At 40.6% G+C, this 22,940-nt stretch overlaps 1 protein-coding gene across 4 annotated transcripts in view; it reads left to right on the forward strand.

Moving 5' to 3' along the window:
* Nucleotides 1-22,940, forward strand: part of LRRC8B (leucine rich repeat containing 8 VRAC subunit B) — an 84,085-nt gene that overhangs the window by 43,392 nt on the left and 17,753 nt on the right. For all 4 annotated transcript variants that reach the window (XM_067726834.1, XM_067726831.1, XM_067726833.1 and 1 more), the window contains 2 exons: nucleotides 6,818-6,920; nucleotides 9,426-11,590. In XM_067726834.1, coding sequence (XP_067582935.1) covers nucleotides 9,452-11,590 — 2,139 coding nt within the window. In that variant the 5' untranslated portion in view covers nucleotides 6,818-6,920; nucleotides 9,426-9,451. The remainder of the gene's footprint in view (nucleotides 1-6,817; nucleotides 6,921-9,425; nucleotides 11,591-22,940) is intronic.

Here is a 22,940-nt window from a genome sequence, read left to right on the forward strand (position 1 = left end):
GCTGCTAAGTTTGGGGATGGTTTGTTACATAGCAGTAAGGAACCAAAACAAAAATTGGTACCTAGAAGGAAGGTGTTGCCACAAGAAAACATCTGGCATTGGCTTTGAGACCAGGTAGCAGTGAACCTGAAGGGGAAGTAAGAAGATTATTGGACTTCCCTGGTGGCACAATGGTTAAGAATCCACCTGCCAATGCAGGGAACACGGGTTCGAGCCCTGGTCTGGGATGATCCCACATGCCATGGAGCAACTAAGCCCGTGCGCCACAACTACTGAGCCTGTGCTCTAGAGCCCGTGAGCCACAACTACTGAGCCTGTGTGCCACAACTACTGAAGCCCGTGTGCCTAGAGCCTGTGCTCCAAAATAAGAGAAGCCACTGCAAAGAGAAGCCTGTGCACTGCAATGAAGAGTAGCCCCCACTCACCGCAACTAGAGAAAGGCTGCACGCAGCAATGAAGACCCAATGCAGCCATAAATAAATAAATAAATAAAAGTTTTTAAAAAAGAAGATTCTTAATGGTGGCTCGAAGAGCAGTGAGGAAATTGCTGTTGGAGGATATAAAACGGTACCTTTGTTATGTATTGACAAAAAAATTAACAAGATTGACACAGTAACATGGAAGATAAAAAATGAACCTAACTGATTTGTGGATCTAGCTTAGATTTCCCAGCAGAATATTGGAAGTACCAGTTGACTTTTTTAAACCACTTATGACCAAAGTATTGTAAGAGAGAGATTAATTATAGAAGAAATGGTTCAGATTTTAAGTAGACTTTAGAGGACATATTTCCAATCCAGAATTTTCTGGGGTCGTGAATAAAACTGTTTCTTTCAAAGTAAGAAATGGCCTCAGGTTGAAAGATCAGATCCAGAGTAGCACTAGTGCAGTAAAACTTGGTCTTAAGGTGCAAATAAAAGCCAGGGCACAGGTATAGGACCCTGTATTAAGACTTCAAAAAGATTTAAGGCAGTGCGTCTTCTCAGCTAGATAGAAAGGCTTCTAAGAATCTTAAGGGTGTTGTCCCATAGCATCCTGGACATGATTTAGAGGACAAGATCCTAGACTTCAAGCCTGAACTTGATGCCGTAGCAGAATGAAACTTCTGGGGGACTTGGCAGAGGGTGAGGCTTTCATGTGGGAGGAATGTAAATCATTTGTGGGCAGAGAGTAGACTGCAGTGGATTAAGCACGGCTGCACATTCTTTGCCACTTTTCCCACTGAGAGGAGGCATTTGCTTCCTTGAATCTGGGCTGGTACCTGACTCCTCTGACCAACAGAATATAGTGGACATGACACCGTGTAGCTTTTAGAGCTATCCCATAAAAGAACTGCAGGTTTTATCTCTTTGCTTGGAATGCACTATTTTAGAACCCAACCACCAAGCTATGCGAGGACACTCAAACAGCCACAAGAAGTCTCACACAGAGTACCAGCCAGCAGTCAGCACCAACTACCAACCTGATGAATGAGGACATTTTGGACCTTCCAGCCATCTTTGTGCCAGCCAACACCAGGAAATAAAAGAACCACCCACAGAATCACAAGAAATAAAACTATTTTAAGCTATTAAGGTTTGGAATATGCAGAATAGTTAGCCAAATCCTTCCCATCTATATGCTTCCAAGTTCTAGCCTCTCTGTGGAAAGGCTTAATCACCTTAGATACGCCCTGCCTAACATGTGAACGTAATATTCTTCGGCCTTCTGCATTTTTGTACGTTCAGTTGTTTATTGTACAAATACTTACTGTACACTATGTGCTATAAACTGTGGAAGATCCTATAATACCACAGGATCAGAATCCGAATCCTTTGACCCCGTTTCTCCATGGACCTCTCTTAGGACATTTGATGTTGCTAAGTGGCATTGAATTTTCATTTACAGTGACTATTTCATTCACTGCCTTCTTCTCAAATATATTACAAAAGTTTTCCGTATTATTTCTGGCCCACGTGATTGAAATAGCCTTTCAAGCCCCTTGTTTCTAATCCTTCTCCTCAAATCCATCCTGCAAATCTCTCTAGTTCAGTGACTCAGTATTCCCCCACCTTACACCTGAATCTCTGAAGGTTCCTGTAGTTGATGGTAGCTGTTACTTTGTAGTTTGTGGGGAGCACTCTAGACATCTGAAACTTCAGGAAGACTTAAAAGGTAGGCATTTTCCCCAGATATTTCATTGCCAATCTATCTTGTGAGCTTTCTCCTCCTGGGAGATTTGAAAAAAAAAAAAAAAAATTGCTGGCCTCACCTAGACCAACTAAAGTGTTCTTTAAGAGTGGCCCTGGGTTTAAGTTTCTTATAAAAGTACCCCAGGTGATTCTAATGTGAAGCCAAAGTTGAGAACCACTGTCTTAGATTTGTGATTCTCAAAAAGTGGTCTCTGCACCAGCAACATCAACTAGGAATTTGTTAGAAATACACATTCTTGCGGCCTAATGCAGACCTAATGAATCAGAAACTCCGAGGGTGGGACCTATCACATTGTGATTTCATAAGCTCTCCAGTGATTTATGAACATTGATGTTAGAGAAACACTTTACTAGATGAATCCTAGTTCCCTTCTAGATCTCAAAACTAGTGTCTGGCTAGTGATCATTTAAGTGCTTGAAAAATGCTAAGTAATTGTCATCAGTTCTCTGAAGAGTGGTTCAGGGGGTTATTTATAATAGTATAAAGCAAAGGAGCAAATTAATCCTGGATACTGACGCATCGTTTCTCAGAGAGAGAACTCAAAGAGCTCGGTGCTTTGTGACCACCTAGAGGGGTGGGATGGGGAGGGTGGGAGGGAGACGCAAGAGGGAGGAGATATGGAGATATATGTGTATGTATAGCTGATTTATTTTGTTATAAAGCAGAAACTAAGACACCATTGTAAAGCAATTATACTCCAATAAAGATGTTAAACAAAAAAAAGAAAGACAAAAAAAATTGCAGTTAGATATATGTTAGAACCAAGAAACATCTTTTTTTTTCAATAAATTTATTTATTTTTATTTATTTAATTTTGGCTGCATTGGGTCTTTTGTTGCTGCGTGTGGGCTTTCTCTAGTTGCGGCGAGCAGGGGCTACTCTTTGTTGTGGTGCACGGGCTTCTCATTGCAGTGGCTTCTCTTGTTGCAGAGCACAGGCTCTAGGCACACGGGCGTCAGTAGTTGTGGCACGCGGGCTCAGTAGTTGTGGCTTGTGGGCTCTAGAGCACAGGCTCAGTAGTTGTGGTGCACGGGCTTAGTTGCTCTGCGTCATGTGGGATCTTCCCGGACCAGGGCTCGAACCTGTGTCCTCTGCTTTGGCAGGTGGATTCTTAACCACTACGCCACCAGGGAAGCCCAGAGCCAAGAAACATCTTGATGAGAAGTAGGACTAAGCATTTTGAAAGGATGTAAGGCGATTTTAAAATCAATTTTCAGTGAGAGTAGTATAGAGAAACCCCATTCTGTATTGTTTGGCTGTGTCCCTGCCTGGGGCCAGAGACAGAGAGCTTTGAAGTAGCATCCAGTTCTCATCATACAATGACTCTAAATACCATCTGATCATCATTTGTTTATTTTTTCACTGGTTGTTTTGGAAATGCTTTCAAAGTAAAACAAGGACTAGTGGGAAGTAAAGACTCGCTAACTTGAGTGTTGTTGTTCCAGTCTTAGAGACTTTGGGGTGAGATTGTCAGATGAATTCATGTGCTTTGAAAAGCTTTTATGATTTTTTTAATGAGGTTTAAAAGCTAAAGGAATGGGATTAGGACCATAAAATCCTTTACTTTTAACATTGTTTCTTTGAACTGATTTAGTGCATTTGTATATTAGAAATAGAGATCTGATTTGGATTGAATCCTCATTGTTTGCAAAAATCCGGTCTGGAAAAAATTTCCTGGACACACAAACAGTATTAAATTTTGTAACGACAAAGGACAGTTATGCTCTAACTCTCCAGTTAAGCACTTCAATTAGAAAAATTAACATCATTTAACATATAGGAATGCTTGAGACTTTTCATACATCATTAAATCCAGATGCTATATATTTATATAAAGTCTTAAATTGTTCAGTGGAAAATGTTCAGTAGAAAAAGTCTAGCTGAGAAAGCAGATTATATAGTATGTAAATGGAGACATTGTGGAAAGCTATATCCTTTGTATCCTTGTCTTTCAAAGATTAAAATGGAACGCAGTTATAATGCAGATGTTGGGGTAAGTTGATGTCTTAGTCCCTTCAGGCTGCTATAGCAAACTACCACAGACTGGATAACTTAAACAACAAACATTTATTTCTCACAGTTTCTGGAGGCTGGGAAGTCTAAGATCATGGCACCAGCAGATTGTGTCTGATGAGAACTCACTTCCTAGTTCATAGATGGCCACGTTCTTGCTGTTTCCTCACATAGTGGAAGGGGCAGGAGAGCTCTCTGGGGTCCCCTTTATAAGGGCACTAATCCCATTCACGAGGGCTCCACCCTCATGACCTAATCACCTCCCAAGGCCCCACCTCCTCATACTATGACATTGAGGGATTAGGATTTCAAAATATGTATTTTTCAGGGACACAAACATTCAGTCCGTTGCAGTTAGGTAAGGGAGTTAAATATTCAACTTTTTTTTAGCTTTTGAAAAAACTCAGACTGGCTTAATTGGATTAAATGGTCTGGACAGTGTGGTCTGGTGTGGACAAGCCCTAAGATTTTAGCCTGAGGACCTGGGTTCTAGTTGTTACTATTTCTTGCCAGTTTCGTCACCTTGGACGAGATAACTCCTTTGGGCCTGCCTTATTTTCCATGTTAATAAAATGTGAAGAAAAATATTTATCTTAATGGTTTGTTGTAGGTATGAAACAAATTAATGTAAATGAAAGTGCTTTGAAAGTAGGAAAACAGATATTAGATTATTAATAACAGATTTTTATTTGTTCTCTGATTGACGAGGAAGTCATCAAAGGAAATCTGAATTAGATGATTAGAGGAAAAGTTTATAATTCTTAAAAAGATGAACAGGAAAAATTCTTTACAAATAGTTCTCAGTTAGAATAAATATGGCAGGGCTTCCCTGGTGGTGCAGTGGTTAAGAATCCACCTGCCAATGCAGGGGACACGGGTTCAAGCCCTGGTCCAAGGAAGATCCCACGTGCTGTGGAGCAACTAAGCCCATGCGCCACAACTACAGAGCCAGTGCTCTAGAGCCCATGAGCCACAACTATTGAGCCTGCGTACCACAACTACTGAAGCCCGCACGCCTAGAGCCCGTGCTCCACAACAGGAGAAGCCCCTGCAATGCAATGAAGAGTAGGCCCTGCTTACCGCAACCAGAGAAAAGCCCACACACAGCAACGAAGACCCAACGCAGCCAAATAAAAAATAATAATAATTAAATAAAATAAGAAAAAGAATAAATATGGCGAACTTGTCGTCAGTTGTGGTTTGCTAACAGGTTAGTTATAGTAGTTTCTCATTCTGATTATTTTAAAATATTACTGTAGTTGGAGGTTTGTGACTTTCTTTCTTTTTGTGCTTAAAGTAGAAAATATATGTGCAACATCTAAAGGAAACTGTATTGTGCAGGAAGTATCATGACAGCTGGGTAGCATTCTGGAGTTATGCAATAAATTCTTTCCTGGCACATTACAGATGCAATGCAGTAGAAGAATATGTAAAATGTTTCAAAGATCAAATGTCTTTATTGTGCTTAACTACACATAAATGCAGTTGTGTATCGTATGTTGTCAGTCTTTTAAAAATGAATTGTGAATAAGAAACTCATATTCCAGTGGTGCTAAGTATGAATTAATACATGCTGAGTTGTCACACACTAACTGTGCTTTCTGGCCTGCAAAATAATTTGATCTTCAGTAGTAATTATAAAGAAGGCTTTACACATGGATTGGTAAAACCAAAGTAAATTTCAGACATGCTAACTCTTTGATCTTTGAAAATGACAAGGTTGCAAGAGTATTGCTAAAAATACCTTAAATACAATTTGGGGTCAGTACTCTGAGCCGGATTTTGAGTACTTAATAAACCAAAAAAGGATTGTGTTTTCCAGGCAAATATATAAACCTTCTCAACAAGTTTTCAGAGGATACATAGGCACTAAAAAATGCAATTTTCACACCCAACTAAAAAAATTTTGTGTGTTTTAGAATGTTTTCACATTTCAAACTAATCAGTATATATGTAATTTAAGCTATTGCAAATGATTGAAGTAGATGCTAAAAATGACTTATATTAATCTATAAGGTGAGAAACAAAAACCAATAGGTTTTAATATAAAAGGTAGCTACATTTAATAATGTCATAATTTCAGAGAATTTCAGTCATATTTCTGAGCTGTGTCTTAAAAAGTTATTGACTTGTAACTGTATTTAATGAATCAGTAGGCTAAATTTTAAGAGCACTGAGTCTCATTTGGATAGATGTATCATAAAGTGCAGAAATTATATGGTTTGACAGGCCATCTGATGAATGCAAATAAGACCAACTGTGTATGAGGATTGAATGAGCGAAATTAGCATATGCAGACTGCTTGGAAGAAGCTAAGTGTTCATCTAAGTGTTGTAGATACAGCATTTTAAAATATGTTAACATCTAAATTTCTGTAGAAACTTCTCTGTAAGTTAAGGAAGTTCAGAGGCTGAGTGCAATCTGGTATGTGGATGGGGTCTTATATAAATAGCTTTGCCAGAATGTCTCCCAGTGTGAAAAGTAAACTGGTCTATGAAAATCCACTTGCCATGTAATGTTTTTTGATGGAGAGGGTCTCTAACGACAGTATCTCCAATTTTGTTTGTTTGTATGACCACAGCTATTTCAAGATATCTATACTTTCTCACAGAATGAAGACAATCACAGAGATGGTGTGTCTAAGAAATTTCAAAAGGTGTAGGCCTCCTGACTGAAGCACAGTCAACTTATTGGATTCATTTTTTTTCATTATAGTAAGTATAAATATTTAAAGTATATTGTTTTGGCCAATGTTGACTTGTGCTCTTTGTTGAATAAATATTTGCTGTCTGTCAAATACCCTCATCGTTAGAGCTGTTTGTGTTTACATTCTTCTACAATTTCAGTTGTGTATCTGAAATGAATATAACTCCCAGCATCTTTGAGGGGACAAATAAAGCCATAGACTTTGAGCTGGCAGAGCCCTTAGAGATGATCTCATTCACTTTCTTTATCCATTACAAGAAATTCCTTTGCAACATCCTTGACGGATGGTCATCTTATTCAGGTCAGCCCAGGTAGGAGAAGGGCCTGAACTATTTCACAGAACTATTTCTATGGATGTTCTACTACCGATTAAATCAAAATGTCACTTTCTAAAATGTGCACCCACCTAGTTCTGCCTCTGGAACAAATCCACTTATTCTTTAATCCAAGAGGTAGTCCTGCGAAAATGTAAAGATAAATTCTCAGGTTCCCCTAGTCATCTTTTATCTCAGCTGAGTATCATCAGTTACCTGTGTTCCTCCATAGGAAATGGTTCGTAGACAAGTAGCTCCTGATTATTTTGTTGCCCAATTAGTTTTTAACCTATGACTGAACGTTGGGTTCCAGGTGTGATCTTACCAGGCAGACACAGAAGGATTGTTGCCCCTTTATCTGGGTTCATGATTTAATATGGCCACAGATTATAGTCATATTATGGCTATATTTAGCATAAAGATAGCATATAGCTATATTTTACATAATAGCTATGACACAATTAGCTTAATGCGTGCATTCATGTCAACTAAAACCCTTAGGTATTTTTCACATGTTCATCCAGCAGTGATTTCTGCCCTCCTTTCCTCCCATCATGTTGATGCTATTTTGGGGTCTAAGCCCAGACTTTCTGTCGCATATAATCCTCTTGTTTTTGGTTTTTGTCTTGTCTTGACACACAGTTATGATTAACTGCAGTGGATTGAAGCAGAAGGGGAGGAGTTGAGAGTTAGCAATAGACCCACTAAACTAGAGTAAGGGAGGGAAACTCTGGAAAATTATTTAATCAAGCTGTAGGTCCTAAGAGAAAGTTGAATCCATATAATATGATGATGGCCAGAGAGGATGCAGGTGGAAAGTGGTGCTCCAGGTTAGTAGTTAAAATCAAGGATCCTGGGATGCCTTAGCAAGGGGGAGAGCATGAAGGTATAGGGTTCAGGGTCAGATGGTCAGGAATATGTTAGGGCTGACCAGCAAAAGAAAAGACAGTTATTCATAGGTATCAGAGCCTCTGTAATGGGATTCTGGGGTTCAAGGCAGGGTACCATTCCCTTGAAGGAAGACTAATGAGAGCAAAACAGTTTTTCTTGGGGGTGCTACCAGTACTAGGGTATCTAGAAAGAGAAACTCAGACCCAGGAAAGATAAGACTTAAGACTCAAAAAAGTGTAAGAGAAGTCCATGGATGAAGGTTGCAGCAGAACCACCAGCAAAGATGCTACTGTGATTTTTTTTAACCAGAATTGTTATAAATCCAAATATTTCCTTTTATCTGTCTTACTCTGTGCCGTCTTATAGGTGGTCTGGATTTTACTAGTTAACGATTTTTTAAACAATTTAGGTAAGGCTGAATGCTACATAAATCATTTCTGTAAAGAGCATTGTCTGCATACTTTCAATATGAAAATGCAAAATCCACCTTGTTTTTCTGAAGGCAAAAATAATAATAGCATGTGCCCTTAATCATTTATACTATTAGTACTTTGCCATCAAAACATTAAACATGAGAGAGAGTCCCTTCCACAGTGTTGTAACTGGGGCTTCCTTCCCCATCCATTTTTTAAGCCATTACCATTTTGTGCCAGCTTTTAAATATTCTAAGTTGGATGCAAACGTAAGTTACAAAGCAAGAGCTTGGGGGGAAAGGAGATAATGTATTAAATCACAGTTTGTTCTGAACATAGAATTGGTACATCCCTCTAATCCTAAGGGATAATTTTATAAAGCAGCGCTTGCTCAAAGGAAGTTCCTTGTCATGGTTGAAACACAACTCTTAGGTTGTACCCGACGCTCCAGACTGGGGAGTGGAATGTGAAAGAGAGCTTATTCAGACCATTTGGAAGGTACAACATGTGGCTGTTAGAAATTAGTAGCATAAGAACAAGTTTTCCTAATGTTGATTGAAGAAAATTCGGCTTCTGGTTTTTAGTAGCTTAGCATGAAGTGAAGATGCAGGAGGAAACTAGATAGTTGCTTCACGTCCTGCACCAAATAAATACCTTTACAGATCCAATCTGGCTGTCACCAAATGGTCTCTCATCTAAGGGACTTTAAAGTGCTCAGTTGGCATAGCCTAAGGTTTTGAATGAAACCAGGAAACTTTGATACCTTTTGATCATCAGCCCTGCTTCCCAGGTTTTGCCCCTGAGTTAAATCCTACTTGGTTATGTACAAGCCTTAGAGTTTAAGCTTATTTGGGGTACTTGCTTCAGTGGTTTTTCTTTTATTTTCCTCCTCCAGTTTCTGTCCTCCTACAAGGGAAAGTCATGATTACACTAACAGAGCTAAAATGTTTAGCAGACGCCCAGTCGTCTTATCACATCCTAAAACCGTGGTGGGACGTCTTTTGGTATTACATCACCCTGATCATGCTGCTGGTGGCCGTGCTGGCTGGAGCCCTCCAGCTCACACAGAGCAGGGTTCTGTGCTGTCTTCCGTGTAAGGTGGAATTCGACAATCACTGCGCCGTGCCTTGGGACATCCTGAAAGCCAGCGTGAACACGTCTTCCGATCCCGGGACGCCGCTTCCGCTCCCCCTCAGAATCCAGAACGACCTCCACCGACAGCAGTACTCCTACATCGACGCCGTCTGTTATGAGAAGCAGCTCCACTGGTTCGCAAAGTTCTTTCCCTACCTGGTGCTCTTGCACACGCTCATCTTCGCAGCCTGCAGCAACTTTTGGCTGCACTACCCCAGTACCAGTTCCAGGCTCGAGCATTTTGTGGCCATCCTTCACAAGTGCTTCGATTCTCCGTGGACCACCCGTGCCCTGTCAGAGACGGTGGCTGAGCAGTCAGTGAGGCCCCTGACACTCTCCAAGTCCAAGGTTTTGCTTTCTTCCTCAGGGTGCTCAGCGGAGGTTGATTCCAACAAGCAGTCATTGCCCTACCCGCAGCCTGGCTTAGAGTCAGCTGGCATAGAAAGCCCAACTTCTAGCGTCCTGGACAAGAAGGAGGGCGAACAGGCCAAAGCCATCTTTGAAAAAGTGAAAAGGTTCCGCATGCACGTGGAACAGAAGGATATCATTTATAGAGTGTATCTGAAGCAGATAATAGTCAAAGTCATTTTGTTTGTCCTCATCATAACTTACGTTCCGTATTTTTTAACCTACATTACTCTTGAAATTGACTGTTCAGTGGATGTGCAGGCTTTTACTGGATATAAGCGCTACCAGTGTGTCTACTCCTTGGCAGAAATATTTAAGGTCCTGGCTTCATTTTATGTCATCTTGGTTATACTTTATGGTCTTACCTCCTCCTACAGCTTGTGGTGGATGCTGCGGAGTTCTCTGAAGCAATATTCTTTTGAGGCGCTGAGAGAAAAAAGCAACTACAGTGACATCCCGGATGTCAAGAATGACTTCGCCTTCATTCTGCATCTGGCTGATCAGTATGATCCCCTTTACTCCAAACGCTTCTCCATATTCCTGTCGGAGGTCAGTGAGAACAAACTGAAACAGATCAACCTCAACAACGAATGGACGGTCGAGAAACTGAAAAGCAAGCTTGTGAAAAATTCCCAGGACAAGATAGAACTGCATCTTTTCATGCTAAACGGTCTTCCAGACAATGTCTTTGAGCTGACAGAAATTGAAGTGCTAAGCCTGGAGCTGATCCCTGAGGTCAAGCTGCCTTCTGCGGTCTCGCAGCTGGTCAACCTCAAGGAGCTCCACGTGTACCATTCGTCTCTGGTGGTCGACCATCCTGCCCTGGCCTTTCTAGAGGAGAATTTAAAAATCCTCCGCCTGAAATTTACTGAAATGGGGAAAATTCCACGCTGGGTATTTCATCTGAAGAATCTCAAGGAGCTTTACCTGTCAGGCTGTGTTCTACCTGAGCAGGTGAGTACCATGCAGTTGGAGGGCTTTCAGGACTTGAAAAACCTGAGGACCCTCTACTTGAAGAGCAGCATCTCCCGGATCCCACAAGTCATTACAGACCTCCTGCCTTCGCTGCAGAAGTTGTCCCTCGATAACGAGGGGAGCAAGCTGGTTGTATTGAACAACTTGAAAAAGATGGTCAATCTGAAAAGCCTGGAGCTGATCAGCTGCGACCTGGAACGCATTCCGCACTCCATTTTCAGTCTGAACAATTTGCATGAGTTAAACCTCAAAGAAAATAACCTTAAAACTGTGGAAGAGATCATTAGCTTTCAGCATCTCCAGAATCTTTCCTGCTTAAAGTTGTGGCACAATAACATAGCTTATATTCCGGCCCAGATTGGGGCATTATCTAATCTAGAGCAACTCTCTTTGGACCATAATAACATTGAGAATCTGCCCCTGCAGCTTTTCCTATGCACCAAACTACATTATTTGGATCTAAGCTATAACCACCTGACCTTCATTCCAGAAGAAATCCAGTATCTGAGTAATTTGCAGTACTTTGCTGTGACCAACAACAATGTAAGTAAATCCGTTCTGCCCTTTATTTGGCCAGTCATTTGAGCATCTGCTGTTGCAGTGTGTGATGTAGTTAAAGATAATGGACTTTAAGTCATACTAAGCATCCTGAGCTCGGCCTGACTACCACTTCTAGACATGTGACCATGGACCAATTATCAAAACACTGAGCATCGGTTTTTCATCTAATTTACAAGTTGTCATGGAGATTTTATGAAAAAATATATAAACATTTGGCACAGTTCATGGCACATAGTAGGTACTCAACAAGTGTTCTCTTTATCCTCTTTCTCTGTGTTTTACATAAACATTACAATTGAAGTGTTTTAAACTAATTAATTAGTTATGGCAGGGCTTGCTTTCATTTTGGAAAAGTCTTAAGTATTTAGAAAGTTTCATAAAACTTTTCAGCTTTCCAAATCTGTCATAGGAGGACTTTTTGTTAAAAATACTGTGATCATGAATTATTCATAAGTCTTTTTTGTGATACAGTAAGAAAGACTTGAAATGTCCATGCATGTCTAGAAAGACAATTCAAAATGAAAGGCCTGGTTCTATAATGCAACACTAGGGCTCCTTAGAAGCTTTTTCCAGCATCTGTGCTTTAAAAATGAACCTTAATTTGCAACAGTAAAGCCAAGTTAAGGAAAAGTTAACTTTGCTGAAACAAGAAAAAACAAAATAAATGAGCAGTTTCCTAGGTTAAAATGTGAAGGAGGAGGAAAAAGACAAAAAATCATGCGGGCTGAAAGGGCAAGAGAAGGACGGTAATATCCATACGGGAAAAAGAAAAAAAAACCTGTCAGAAATCAGGTCTGCCAAAAGATGAAAGTGATCCTCCTCTAGTTAAAAATGGGAACCGTTTTCTTCTGCTCTACCCAAAAAGGTACTATCTCCTGGACTTTTTATAATTCATATTTCATGCTAAGTATAGCTACCAGCATAGTGTTGGCTAGTAAACATGTTAATCACCAGACAGTATTTTCAGAAACCATGGATTGTTGGAAAAATACCAGAGAGGTGGGGAATGAGGCACAATTCATACTGACTTTTAGAATGCTATGATTTTACTCATACGTAAAAGGATAGAACCCACTATACAATAAACAAAACATCTTCATCTCTTAAAGGATCATGAGGTTTTAAAACCCCTTTAAGGTTGATCTAGATTAGCAGTTTACATCAGAATTACCTGAAGGGCCTGTTAAAACACAGATTGCTGAGCCCCACTCCACAGTTCTGATTCAGTAAGTAGGTCTGCAGTTTGCAGTTCTAAAAATCTCAGGTGAAGTTGGTGCTGCTGCTCTGGTGACCATACTTTGAAAACTACAGGTCTAGAGATTTATCAGAAGTGTTGTTTAATTATGCAGTTGATTAATATTAGTATTTTGGTTATACTTTTTCTGTTGTTAAACCTCTAATAAAAAGTATAAATAATTCTTTTGAAAGGCATTGGTTTCACCAAGTTGCTGTACAGTTAAATCACTCCATAATTTTTTTTTTCTTCCAGTGTGAACAGATTAACACGCTTTTATTAAGCAATCTCTGAATATATGTAGGAAGAATAATACCCCAAGACCCTTCAGTTCTGCTGCTTAGGGTTACTCCATGAGGCAACAACCCATTCTTTTTTTATAACAAAGTGAATCAGTTATACATGTACATATATCCCCATATCTCCTCCCTCGTGCATCTCCCTCCCTCCCACCCTCCCTATCCCACCCCTCTAGTTGGTCACAGAGCAGCCAGCTGATCTCCCTGTGCTATGCGGCTGCTTCCCACTAGCTATCTGTTTTACATTGGATAGTGTATATATGTCCATGCCACTCTCTCACTTCGTCCCATCTTACCCTTCCCACTCCAAGTCCTCAAGTCCATTCTCTACATCTGTGTCTTTATTCCTGTCCTGCCCCTAGGTTTGTCAGAACCTTTTTTTTTTTTTTTTTAGATTCCATATATATGTGTGAGCGTATGGTATTTATTTTTCTCTTTCTGACTTACTTCACTCTGTATGACACATTCTACGTCCACCTACCTCACTACAAATAACTCAATTTCATTTTTTTTATGGCTGAGTGATATTCCATTGTATATAGGTGCCACATCTTCTTTATCCATTCATCTGTCGATGGACACTTAGGTTGCTTCCATGTCCTGGCTATTGTAAATAGAGCTGCAATGAACATTGTGGTACATGACTCTTTTTGAATTATGGTTTTCTCAGGGTATATGCCCAGTAGTGGGATTGCTGGGTCGTATCGTAGTTCTATTTTCAGTTTTGTAAGGAACCTCCATACTGTTCTCCAAAGTGGCTGTATGAATTAACATTCCCACCAACAGTGCAAGAGGGTTCCTTTTCCTCCACACCCTCTTCAGCATTTATTGTTTGTAGATTTTTTGATGATGGCAATTCTGACTGGTGTTAGGTGATACCTCGTAGTTTTGATTTGCGTTTCTCTAATGATTAGTGATTTTGAGCATCCTTTCATGTGTTTCTTGGCAATCTGTGTATCTTCTTTGGAGAAATGTCTATTAAGACCTTCTGCCCATTTTTGGATTTGTTTGTTTGTTTTTTTGATATTGTGTTGCATGAGCTGCTTGTAAATTTTGGAGGTTAATCCTTTGTCAGTTGCTTCATTTGCAAATATTTTCTCCCATTCCAAGCGTTGTCTTTTCGTCTTGGTGATGGTTTCCTTTGCTATGCAGACTTTTAAGTTTCATTAGGTCCCATTTGTTTATTTTTGTTTTTATTTCCATTTCTCTAGGAGGTGGGTCAAAAAGGATATTGCTGTGATTTATGTCATAGAGTGTTCTGCCTATGTTTTCCTCTAAAAGTTTGATAGTGTCTGGCCTTACCTTTAGGTCTTTAATCCATTTTGAGTTTATTTTTGTGTATGGTGTTAGGGAATGTTCTAATTTCATTCTTATACATGTAGCTGTCCAGTTTTTCCAGCACCACTTAGTGAAGAGGCTGTCTTTTCTCCACTGTATATTCTGGCCTCCTTTATCAAATATAAGGTAACCATATGTGCGTGGGTTAATCTCTGGGCTTTCTAACCTGTTCCATTGATCTATATTTCTGTTTTTGTGCCAGTACCATACTGTCTTGATTACTGTAGCTTTGTAGTATAGTCTGAAGTCCAGGAGCCTGATTCCTCCAGCTCCATTTTTCTTTCTCAAGATTGCTTTCGCTATTCGGGGTCTTCTGTGTTTCCATACGAATTTTGAAATTTTTTGTTCTAGTTCTGTGAAAAATGCCATTGGTAGTTTGATAGAGATTGCATGGAATCTGTAGATTGCTTTGGGTAGTATAGTCATTTTCACAGTGTTGATTCTTCCAATCCAAGAACATGGTATATCTCTCCATCTGTTTTTGTCGTCTTTAATTTCTTTCATCAGGGTCTTATAGCTTTCTGTATACAGGTAGTTTGTCTCCTTAGGTAGGTTTATTCCTAGGTATTTTATTCTTTTTGTTGTAGTGGTAAATGGGAGTGTTTCCTTAATTTCTCTTTCAGGTTCTTCATCAATAATGTATAGGAATGCAAGAGATTTCCGTGCATTAATTTTGTATCCTGCTACTTTACCAAATTCGTTGATTAGCTCTAGTAGTTTTCTGGTAGCATCTTTAAGATTCTCTATGTATAGTATCATGTCATCTGCAAACAGTGACAGCTTTACTTCTTCTTTTCTGTTTTGGATTCATTTCTTTTTCTTCTCTGATTGCTGTGGCTAAAACTTCCAAAACTATGTTGAATAATAGTGGTGACAGTGGACAACCTTTTCTTTTTCCTGATCTTATTGGAAATGGTTTCAGTTTTTCACCATTGAAGACGATGTTGGCTGTGGGTTTGTCATATATGGCCTTTATTATGTTGAGGTAAGTTCCCTCAGTGCCTACTTTCTAGAGGCTTTTTATCACAAATCGGTGTTGAATTTTGTCAAAAGCTTTCTCTGCATCTATTGAGATGATCATATGGTTTTTCTCCTTCACTTTGTTAATATGTTATATCACATTGGTTGATTTGCGTATATTGAAGAATCCTTGCATTCCTGGGATAAACCCCACTTGATCATGGTTTATGATCCTTTTAATGTGCTGTTTGGATTCTTTTTGCTAGTATTTTTTTGAGGATTTTTGCATCTATGTTCATCAGTGATATTGGCCTGTAGTTTTCTTTCTTTGTGACATCTTTGTCTGATTTTGGTATCAGGGTGATGGTGGTCTCGTAGAATGAGTTTGGGAGTGTTCCTCCCTCTGCTATATTTTGGAAGAGTTTGAGAAGGATAGGTGTTAGCTCTTCTCTAAATGTTTCATAGAATTTGCCTCTGAATCCATCTGGTCCTTGGCTTTTGTTTGTTGGAAGATTTTTAATCACAGTTTCAATTTCAGTGCTTTTGATTGATCTGTTCGTATTTTCTATTTCTTCCTGGTTCAATCTGAGAAGGTTGTGCATTTCTAAGGATTTGTCCATTTCTTCCAGGTTATCCATTTTATTGGCATGTAGTTGCTTGTAGTAATCTCTCATGATCCTTTGTATTTCTGCAGTGTCAGTTGTTACTTCTTTTTCTTTTCTAATTCTATTGATTTGAGTCTTCTCCCTTTTTTTCTTGATGAGTCTGGCTGATGGTTTATCAGTTTTGTTTATCTTCTCAAAGAACCAGCTTTTAGTTTTATTTATCTTTGCTATAGTTTCCTTCATTTCTTTTTCATTTATTTCTGATCTGATCTTTATGATTTCTTTCCTTCTGCTATCTTTGGGGGTTTTTTGTTCTTCTTTCCATGATTGCTTTAGATGTAAGGTTACGTTGTTTATTTGAGATTTTTTTTGTTTCTTAAGATAGGATTGTATTGCTATAAACTTCCCTCTTAGAACTGCTTTTGCTGCATCCCATAGGTTTTGGGTCGTCGTGTTTTCATTGTCATTTGTTTCTAGGTATTTTTTGATTTTCTCTTTGAATTCTTCAGTGATCTCTTGGTTATTAAGTAGCGTATTGTTTATCCTCCATGTGTTTGTATTTTTTACAGATTTTTTCCTGTAATTGATATCTAGTCTCATAGCATTGTGGTCAGAAAAGATACTTGATACGATTTCAATTTTCTTAACTTTACCAAGGCTTGATTTGTGACCCAAGATATGATCTATCCTGCAGAATGTTCCATGAGCACTTGAGAAGAAAGTGTATTCTGTTGTTTTGGATGGAATGTCCTATAAATATCAATTAAGTCCATCTTGTTTAATGTATCATTTAAAGCTTGTGTTTCCTTATTTATTTTCATGTTGTATGATCTGTCCATTGGTGAAAGTGCGGTGTTAAAATCCCCTACTATGATTGTGTTACTGTCAGTCTCCCCTTTTATGGCTGTATTTGCCTTATGTATTGAGGTGCTTCTATGTTGGGTACATAAATATTTACAATTGCTATATCTTCTTGGATTGATCCCTTGATCATTATGTAGTGTCCTTTTTTGTCTCTTGTAATAGTCTTTGTTTCAAAGTCTATTTTGTCTGATATGAGAATTGCTGCTCCAGCTTTCTTTTGACTTTCATTTGCATGGAATATCTTTTTCCGTACCCTCACTTTCAGTCTGTATGTGTCCCTAGGTCTGAAGTGGGTTTCTTTAGACAGCATGTATACAGGTCTTTTTTTTTATCCATTCAGCCAGTCTGTGTCTTTTGGTTGGAGCATTTAATCCATTTACATTTAAGGTAATTATTGATATGTATGTTCATATTAAGACATATGTTCATATTAAGACAATATTACCATTGTCTTAATTGTTTTGGGTTTGTTATTGTAGGTCTTTTCCTTCTCTTGTGTTTCCTGCCTAGAGAAGTTCCTTTAGCATTTGTTGTAAAGCTGGTTTGGTGGTGCTGAATTCTCTTAGCTTTTGCTTGTCTGTAATGGTTTTAATTTCTCCGCCAAATCTGAATGAGATCCTTGCTGGGTAGAGTAATCTTGGTTGTAGGTTTTTCCCCTTCATCACTTTAAATATGTCCTGCCAGTCCCTTCTGGCTTGCAGAGTTTCTGCTGAAAGATCAGCTGTTAACCTTATGGCGATTCCCTTGTATGTTATTTGTTGTTTTTCCCTTGCTGCTTTTAATATTTTTTCCTTGTATTTAATTTTTGATAGTTTTATTAATATGTGTCTTGGTGTGTTTCTCATTGGATTTATCCTGTATGGGACTCTGTGCTTCCTGGACTTGATTAACTATTTCCTTTCTCATATTAGGGAAGTTTTCAACTATAATCTCTTCAAATATTTTCTCAGTCCCTTTCTTTTTCTCTTCTTCTTCTGGGACCCCTATAATTCGAATGTTGGTGCGTTTAATGTTGTCCCAGAGGTCCCTGAGACTGTCCTCAATTCTTTTCATTCTTCTTTCTTTATTCTGCTCTGCAGTAGTTATTTCCACTATTTTATCTTCCAGGTCACTTACCTGTTTTTCTGCCTCAGTTATTCTGCTATTGATCCCTTCTAGAGAATTTTTAATTTTATTTATTGTGTTGTTCATCATTGTTTATTGGCTCTTTAGTTCTTCTAGGTCCTTATTAACCATTTTTTGGTATTTTCTCCGTTTTATTTCCAAGATTTTGGATCATCTTTACTATCATTACTGTGAATTCTTTTTCAGGTAGACTGTCTATTTCCTCTTCATTTGTTAGGTCTGGTGGGTTTTTTTGCTCCTTTATCTGCTGTGTGTTTCTCTGTCTTCTCATTTTGCTTAACTTACTGTGTTTGGGGTCTCCTTTTCACAGGCTGCAGGTTTGTAGTTCCCGTTGTTTTTGGTGTCTGTCCCCAGTGGCTAAGGTTGGTTCAGTGGGTTGTGTAGGCTTCCTTGGGGAGGGGACTAGTGCCTGTGTTCTAGTGGATGAGGCTGGATCTTGTCTTTCTGGTGGGCAGGTCCATGTCCAGTGGTGTGTTTTGGGGTGTCTGTGACCGTATTACGATTTTAGGCAGCCTCTCTGCTAATGGGTGGGGTTGTGTTCCTGTCTTGCTAGTCGTTTGGCATAAGGTGTCCAGCACTGGAACTTGCTGGTCGTTGAGTGGAGCTGGGTCTTGGCGTTGAGATGGAGATCTCTGGGAGATTTTCCCCGTTTGATATTACGTGGAGCTGAGAGGTCTCTTGTGGACCAATGTCCTGAAGTTGGCTCTCCCACCTCAGAGGCACAGCCCTGACTCCTGGCTGGACCACCAAGAGCCTGTCATCCACCTGGCTCAGGAAAAAGGGAGGAAAAAAAAGAAGGAAAGAAAGAAAGAAGAAGATAAAATAAAGTTATAAAAATAGTAATTAATAAAAAAATTTTAAGTAATCAAAAAGAAAAAGAAAGAAAAAGAGAGCAACCAAACCAAAAAACAAATCCACCAAGGATAATAAGCACTAAAAACTATACTAAAGGGCTTCCCTGGTGGCGCACTGGTTGAGAGTCCGCCTGCCAATCCAGGGGACATGGGTTCGTGCCCCGGTCCGGGAAGATCCCACATGCCGTGCAGCGGCTACGCCCGTGAGCCATGGCCACTGAGCCTGCGCATCCAGAGCCTGTGCTCTGAAACGGGAGAGGCCACAACAGTGAGAGGCCTGTGTACCGCAGAAAAAAAATATATACTAAAAAAAAAACGGACAGACAGAACCCTAGGACAAATGGTAAAAGCAAAGCTATACAGACAAAATCACACACAGAAGCATATACATACACACACACAAAAAGGGGGGAAAATATATATATATGCATACATATTGCTCCCAAAGCCCACCTCCTCAATTTGGGATGATTCATTGTCTAATCCGGTATTCCGCAGATGCAGGGTACATGAAGTTAATTGTGGAGATTTAATCCGCTGCTTCTGAGGCTGCCGGGAGAGATTTCCCTTTCTCTTTTTGGTTCACACAGCTCCTGGGGTTCAGCTTTGGATTTGGACCTGATTCTTCATGTAGGTCACCTGAGGGTGTCTGTTCTCCGCTCAGACAGGACGGGGTTAAAGTAGCAGCTGATTTGGGGGCTCTGGCTCACTCAGGCCGGGGGGAGGGAGGGGTACGGGTGCGGGGCGAGCCTGCGGTGGCAGAGGCCACTGTGACGTTGCACCAGCCTGAGGCGTGCCGTGCGTTCTCCTGGGAAAGTTGTCCCTGGATCACAGGATCCTGGCAGTGGCGGGCTGCACAGGCTCCCCGGAAGGGGTGTGTGGATAGTGACCTGTGCTCGCACACAGGCGTCTTAGTGGCGACCGCAGCAGCCTTAGCATCTCATGCCCATCTCTGGGGTCTGCGCTGATAGCCGCGGCTCGTTCCCGTCTCTGGAGCTCTTGGCAGGTCCAGACTTTTTCCCGGACTCCCTCCCAGCTAGCCGCGGTGCACTAGCCCCCTGCAGGCTGTGTTCACGCCGCCAACCCCAGTCTTCTCCCGGCGCTCCGACCGAAGCCAGAGCCTCAGCTCCCAGCCCCGCCCGCCCGGCGGGTGAGCAGACAAGCCTCTCGGGCTGGTGAGTGCCGGTCGGCCCTGATCCTCTGTGCGGGAATCTCTCCGCTTTGCGCTCCGCACCTCTGTTGCTGTGCTCTCCTCCGCGGCGCCGAATCTTTCCCCCTCTGCCACCCGCAGTCTCCGCCCGCGAAGGGGCTTCTAGTGTGTGGAAACCCTTCCTCCTTCACAGCTTCCTCTCACTGGTGCAGGTCCCGTTCCTATTCTTTTGTCTCTGTTTATCCTTTTTTCTTTTGCCCTACCCAGGTACGTGGGGAGTTTCTTGCCTTTTGGGAGGTCTGAGGTCTTCTGCCAGCGTTCAGTAGGTGTTCTGTAGGAGTTGTTCCACGTGTAGATGTATTTCTGATGTATGTGTGGGGAGGAAGGCGATCTCCGCGTCTTACTCTTCCACCATCTTGAAGCTCCTCCTGACCACTCCATACATTTTTGAAAGTTGTGACTGGTTAAATTGTCAGCGGGCCATGAATTATCTAAATGTACAAGCAGGTTAACGGCTTTCTGTAGTTCAATGTTAACTTTAAGATCATTGGTACCTTTGACACCAAGTTTACTGACTTCTTGATTGTGGCTAAAAGGGAGACTAGGTGTTAGTATCAGACACATTTTGTCTTGAAGGGTACTTTGTAGCATATGAAAAGTCTTATGCTGAAGAAAGTTTATGGCCAAAGTACAACGGTGTCTTTGGCTGTGTTGTCTCAGAAGTGGGCTAGCCAGCAGTTGTGGAGCGCCCTCCAGGCCATAACGATGACTGTGACACCTTTGAATGGGTTAGGATCACTTCATCAGAGCTATGAAGAGACTTACCTGCTAAGGATGTGGAGAAACTGGAACTCAGAAGACAGTGACCAGACAGATGAAACGTTCCTCTCTGATGGTATAGTGTATCCTAATTATAGGAAGTACTGGGGAGGGAAGGGAGAGAGAATAGTCCACAATATTGGTCTTCGAATATTTGGAAGACCTTACATAGGAAAGAAAGCTTATTGGGAGTAGCTGTAAGTGTTAGAGCTTGGACAAGCAGGAGATTTCTCATCTTTCCCCAGAAAGCTGTCCAAAGACTGAATGAACATTTGAGAAGGGAGAAGTGATTTTCTTATTAATAAAACTGTCCAGATATAAATTGTCAACCACTTGGTAGGAATATTGTTAAAGGGATTTAAGGATTCGTGTTTCATATAGGGATTTAACTAATTTCAAGGTTCCTTCTTGAAACCTTAAGGTTCTCATGAGTCTATGAAGTAGACCAAAATATGTATAAAAATTAGAAAATAAGACATCAAACCTGCTGCATAAATACTTAGATGTGCATATACTCAGAAACGTGAGTTGATTCCTCCATTTGGAATGGAAGTTGGTAAAGATTCCTAAAAGAACAGTTTTTAAAGACTTTTTTTTTTAAACAGCTTTATTGGAGTATAATTGCTTTACAGTGCTGTGTTAGTTTCTGCTTTATAACAAAGTGAATCAGCTATACATATACATATATCCCCATATCTTCTCCCTCTTGCGTCTCCCTCCCACCCTTCCTATCCCACCCCTCTAGGTGGACACAAAGCACGGAGCTGATCTCTCTGTGCTATGCGGCTGCTTCCCACTAGCTAGCTATTTTACATTTGGTAGTGTATATATAAGACTCTTCTTTTTTAAAGACTTGGGCAGTGTGTCAGGTTTATAGATGGAGGCAACAAATACTAACTCTGGGGTTACGCAGAAAAGACATTTATTGAAAGGCTGTCATGTATCTCATCACTGAAAAGGCTGAAGAATGAAGCTTGGAAAACAATCAAGCACAAAGTTAGATAGCGAAAGAAATGCAGCCCAAATCATAGTACAAAAGTCAAATGAGGAAGATACCTTGACACTGACCATACCAGCACTGCACACCATTGCTATCCTGAAAACGATGCTGCTGCTACTGTGGCCCTTGCCCTCCCACAAAATCGGTTCTTCATGGTTTCTGCTGCTTTGTGACACAAGGCCCATATCTGAGCACCTGATAGAGCTTAAGAATGCTCACACTTGAGCTGTAAGTTATCTGGGAACACAAGGATCTTGTGTTTTCAGTTCCTCTAGTTGGAAGTGGGCTCTGCTTCCCACCAAGAGTCCCACCAAGATAAGGTAGGGAATTCTCAGGACATAGAAGATGTGGGGCAGCCCCCCAAATGACAGACATTCACTGAGAGGGCACTCCAGAGTTTACTCCACTGAAGAGTAATAAGTTTTATCACAAAAAAACATTAAACATTTTTTAGCATATTTTTGCTGCAGGATTCCTCAGAGACGTTAACATATGAACATGCATGTGCTTCTCCAAGAGGGAGATACGGTGTGCAATGTTTGCCACACACAGTTGAGCAAGGCGTTCTTTTCCATGGTAATTCTTGAGAAGAGTGTTCCTGAGAACAATGACTGGGGAAATGTGAAAGGACGATAGAGGTCATGCCCAGAGGATTGCAACAGGCATCGGCAGATGTAGTAAGAGATGAGAGCCTTTAGAAGGTGGGTCAGAGTGGAGAGTGCCTTGAATTCTACCAGTCTAGTTCAAGTTTGAGTCACTGGATAGTAGCTGAGGTGAGGCTTGAGCCTGAAAGTGCCAGTTAGCCTGAATCAGTACCTTCAAAGGAGGCTCTGGTTGTAGCATACACAAGGGTTGGGAGAGGACGATCAAGAAACAAAACCCAGTGGAAGGGTTTAATCATTATGATTGAGAAGTAGGAATATAGATTAAGAGACCCTTGTATCTGAAAGGAACACTGTGGGTCATTGGTCCTGAGGTCAGCAAGCTACAGCCTGGGAGCCAGATCCTCCCACAGCCTGACGTAAGAATGGTTTTTAAATTTTTAAGTGGTTGGGGAAAAAATCATTTCATCACATATGAAAAT

Source organism: Pseudorca crassidens, chromosome 2 (assembly GCF_039906515.1).
Source record: "Pseudorca crassidens isolate mPseCra1 chromosome 2, mPseCra1.hap1, whole genome shotgun sequence".
Classification (NCBI taxonomy): Eukaryota; Metazoa; Chordata; class Mammalia; order Artiodactyla; family Delphinidae; genus Pseudorca; species Pseudorca crassidens.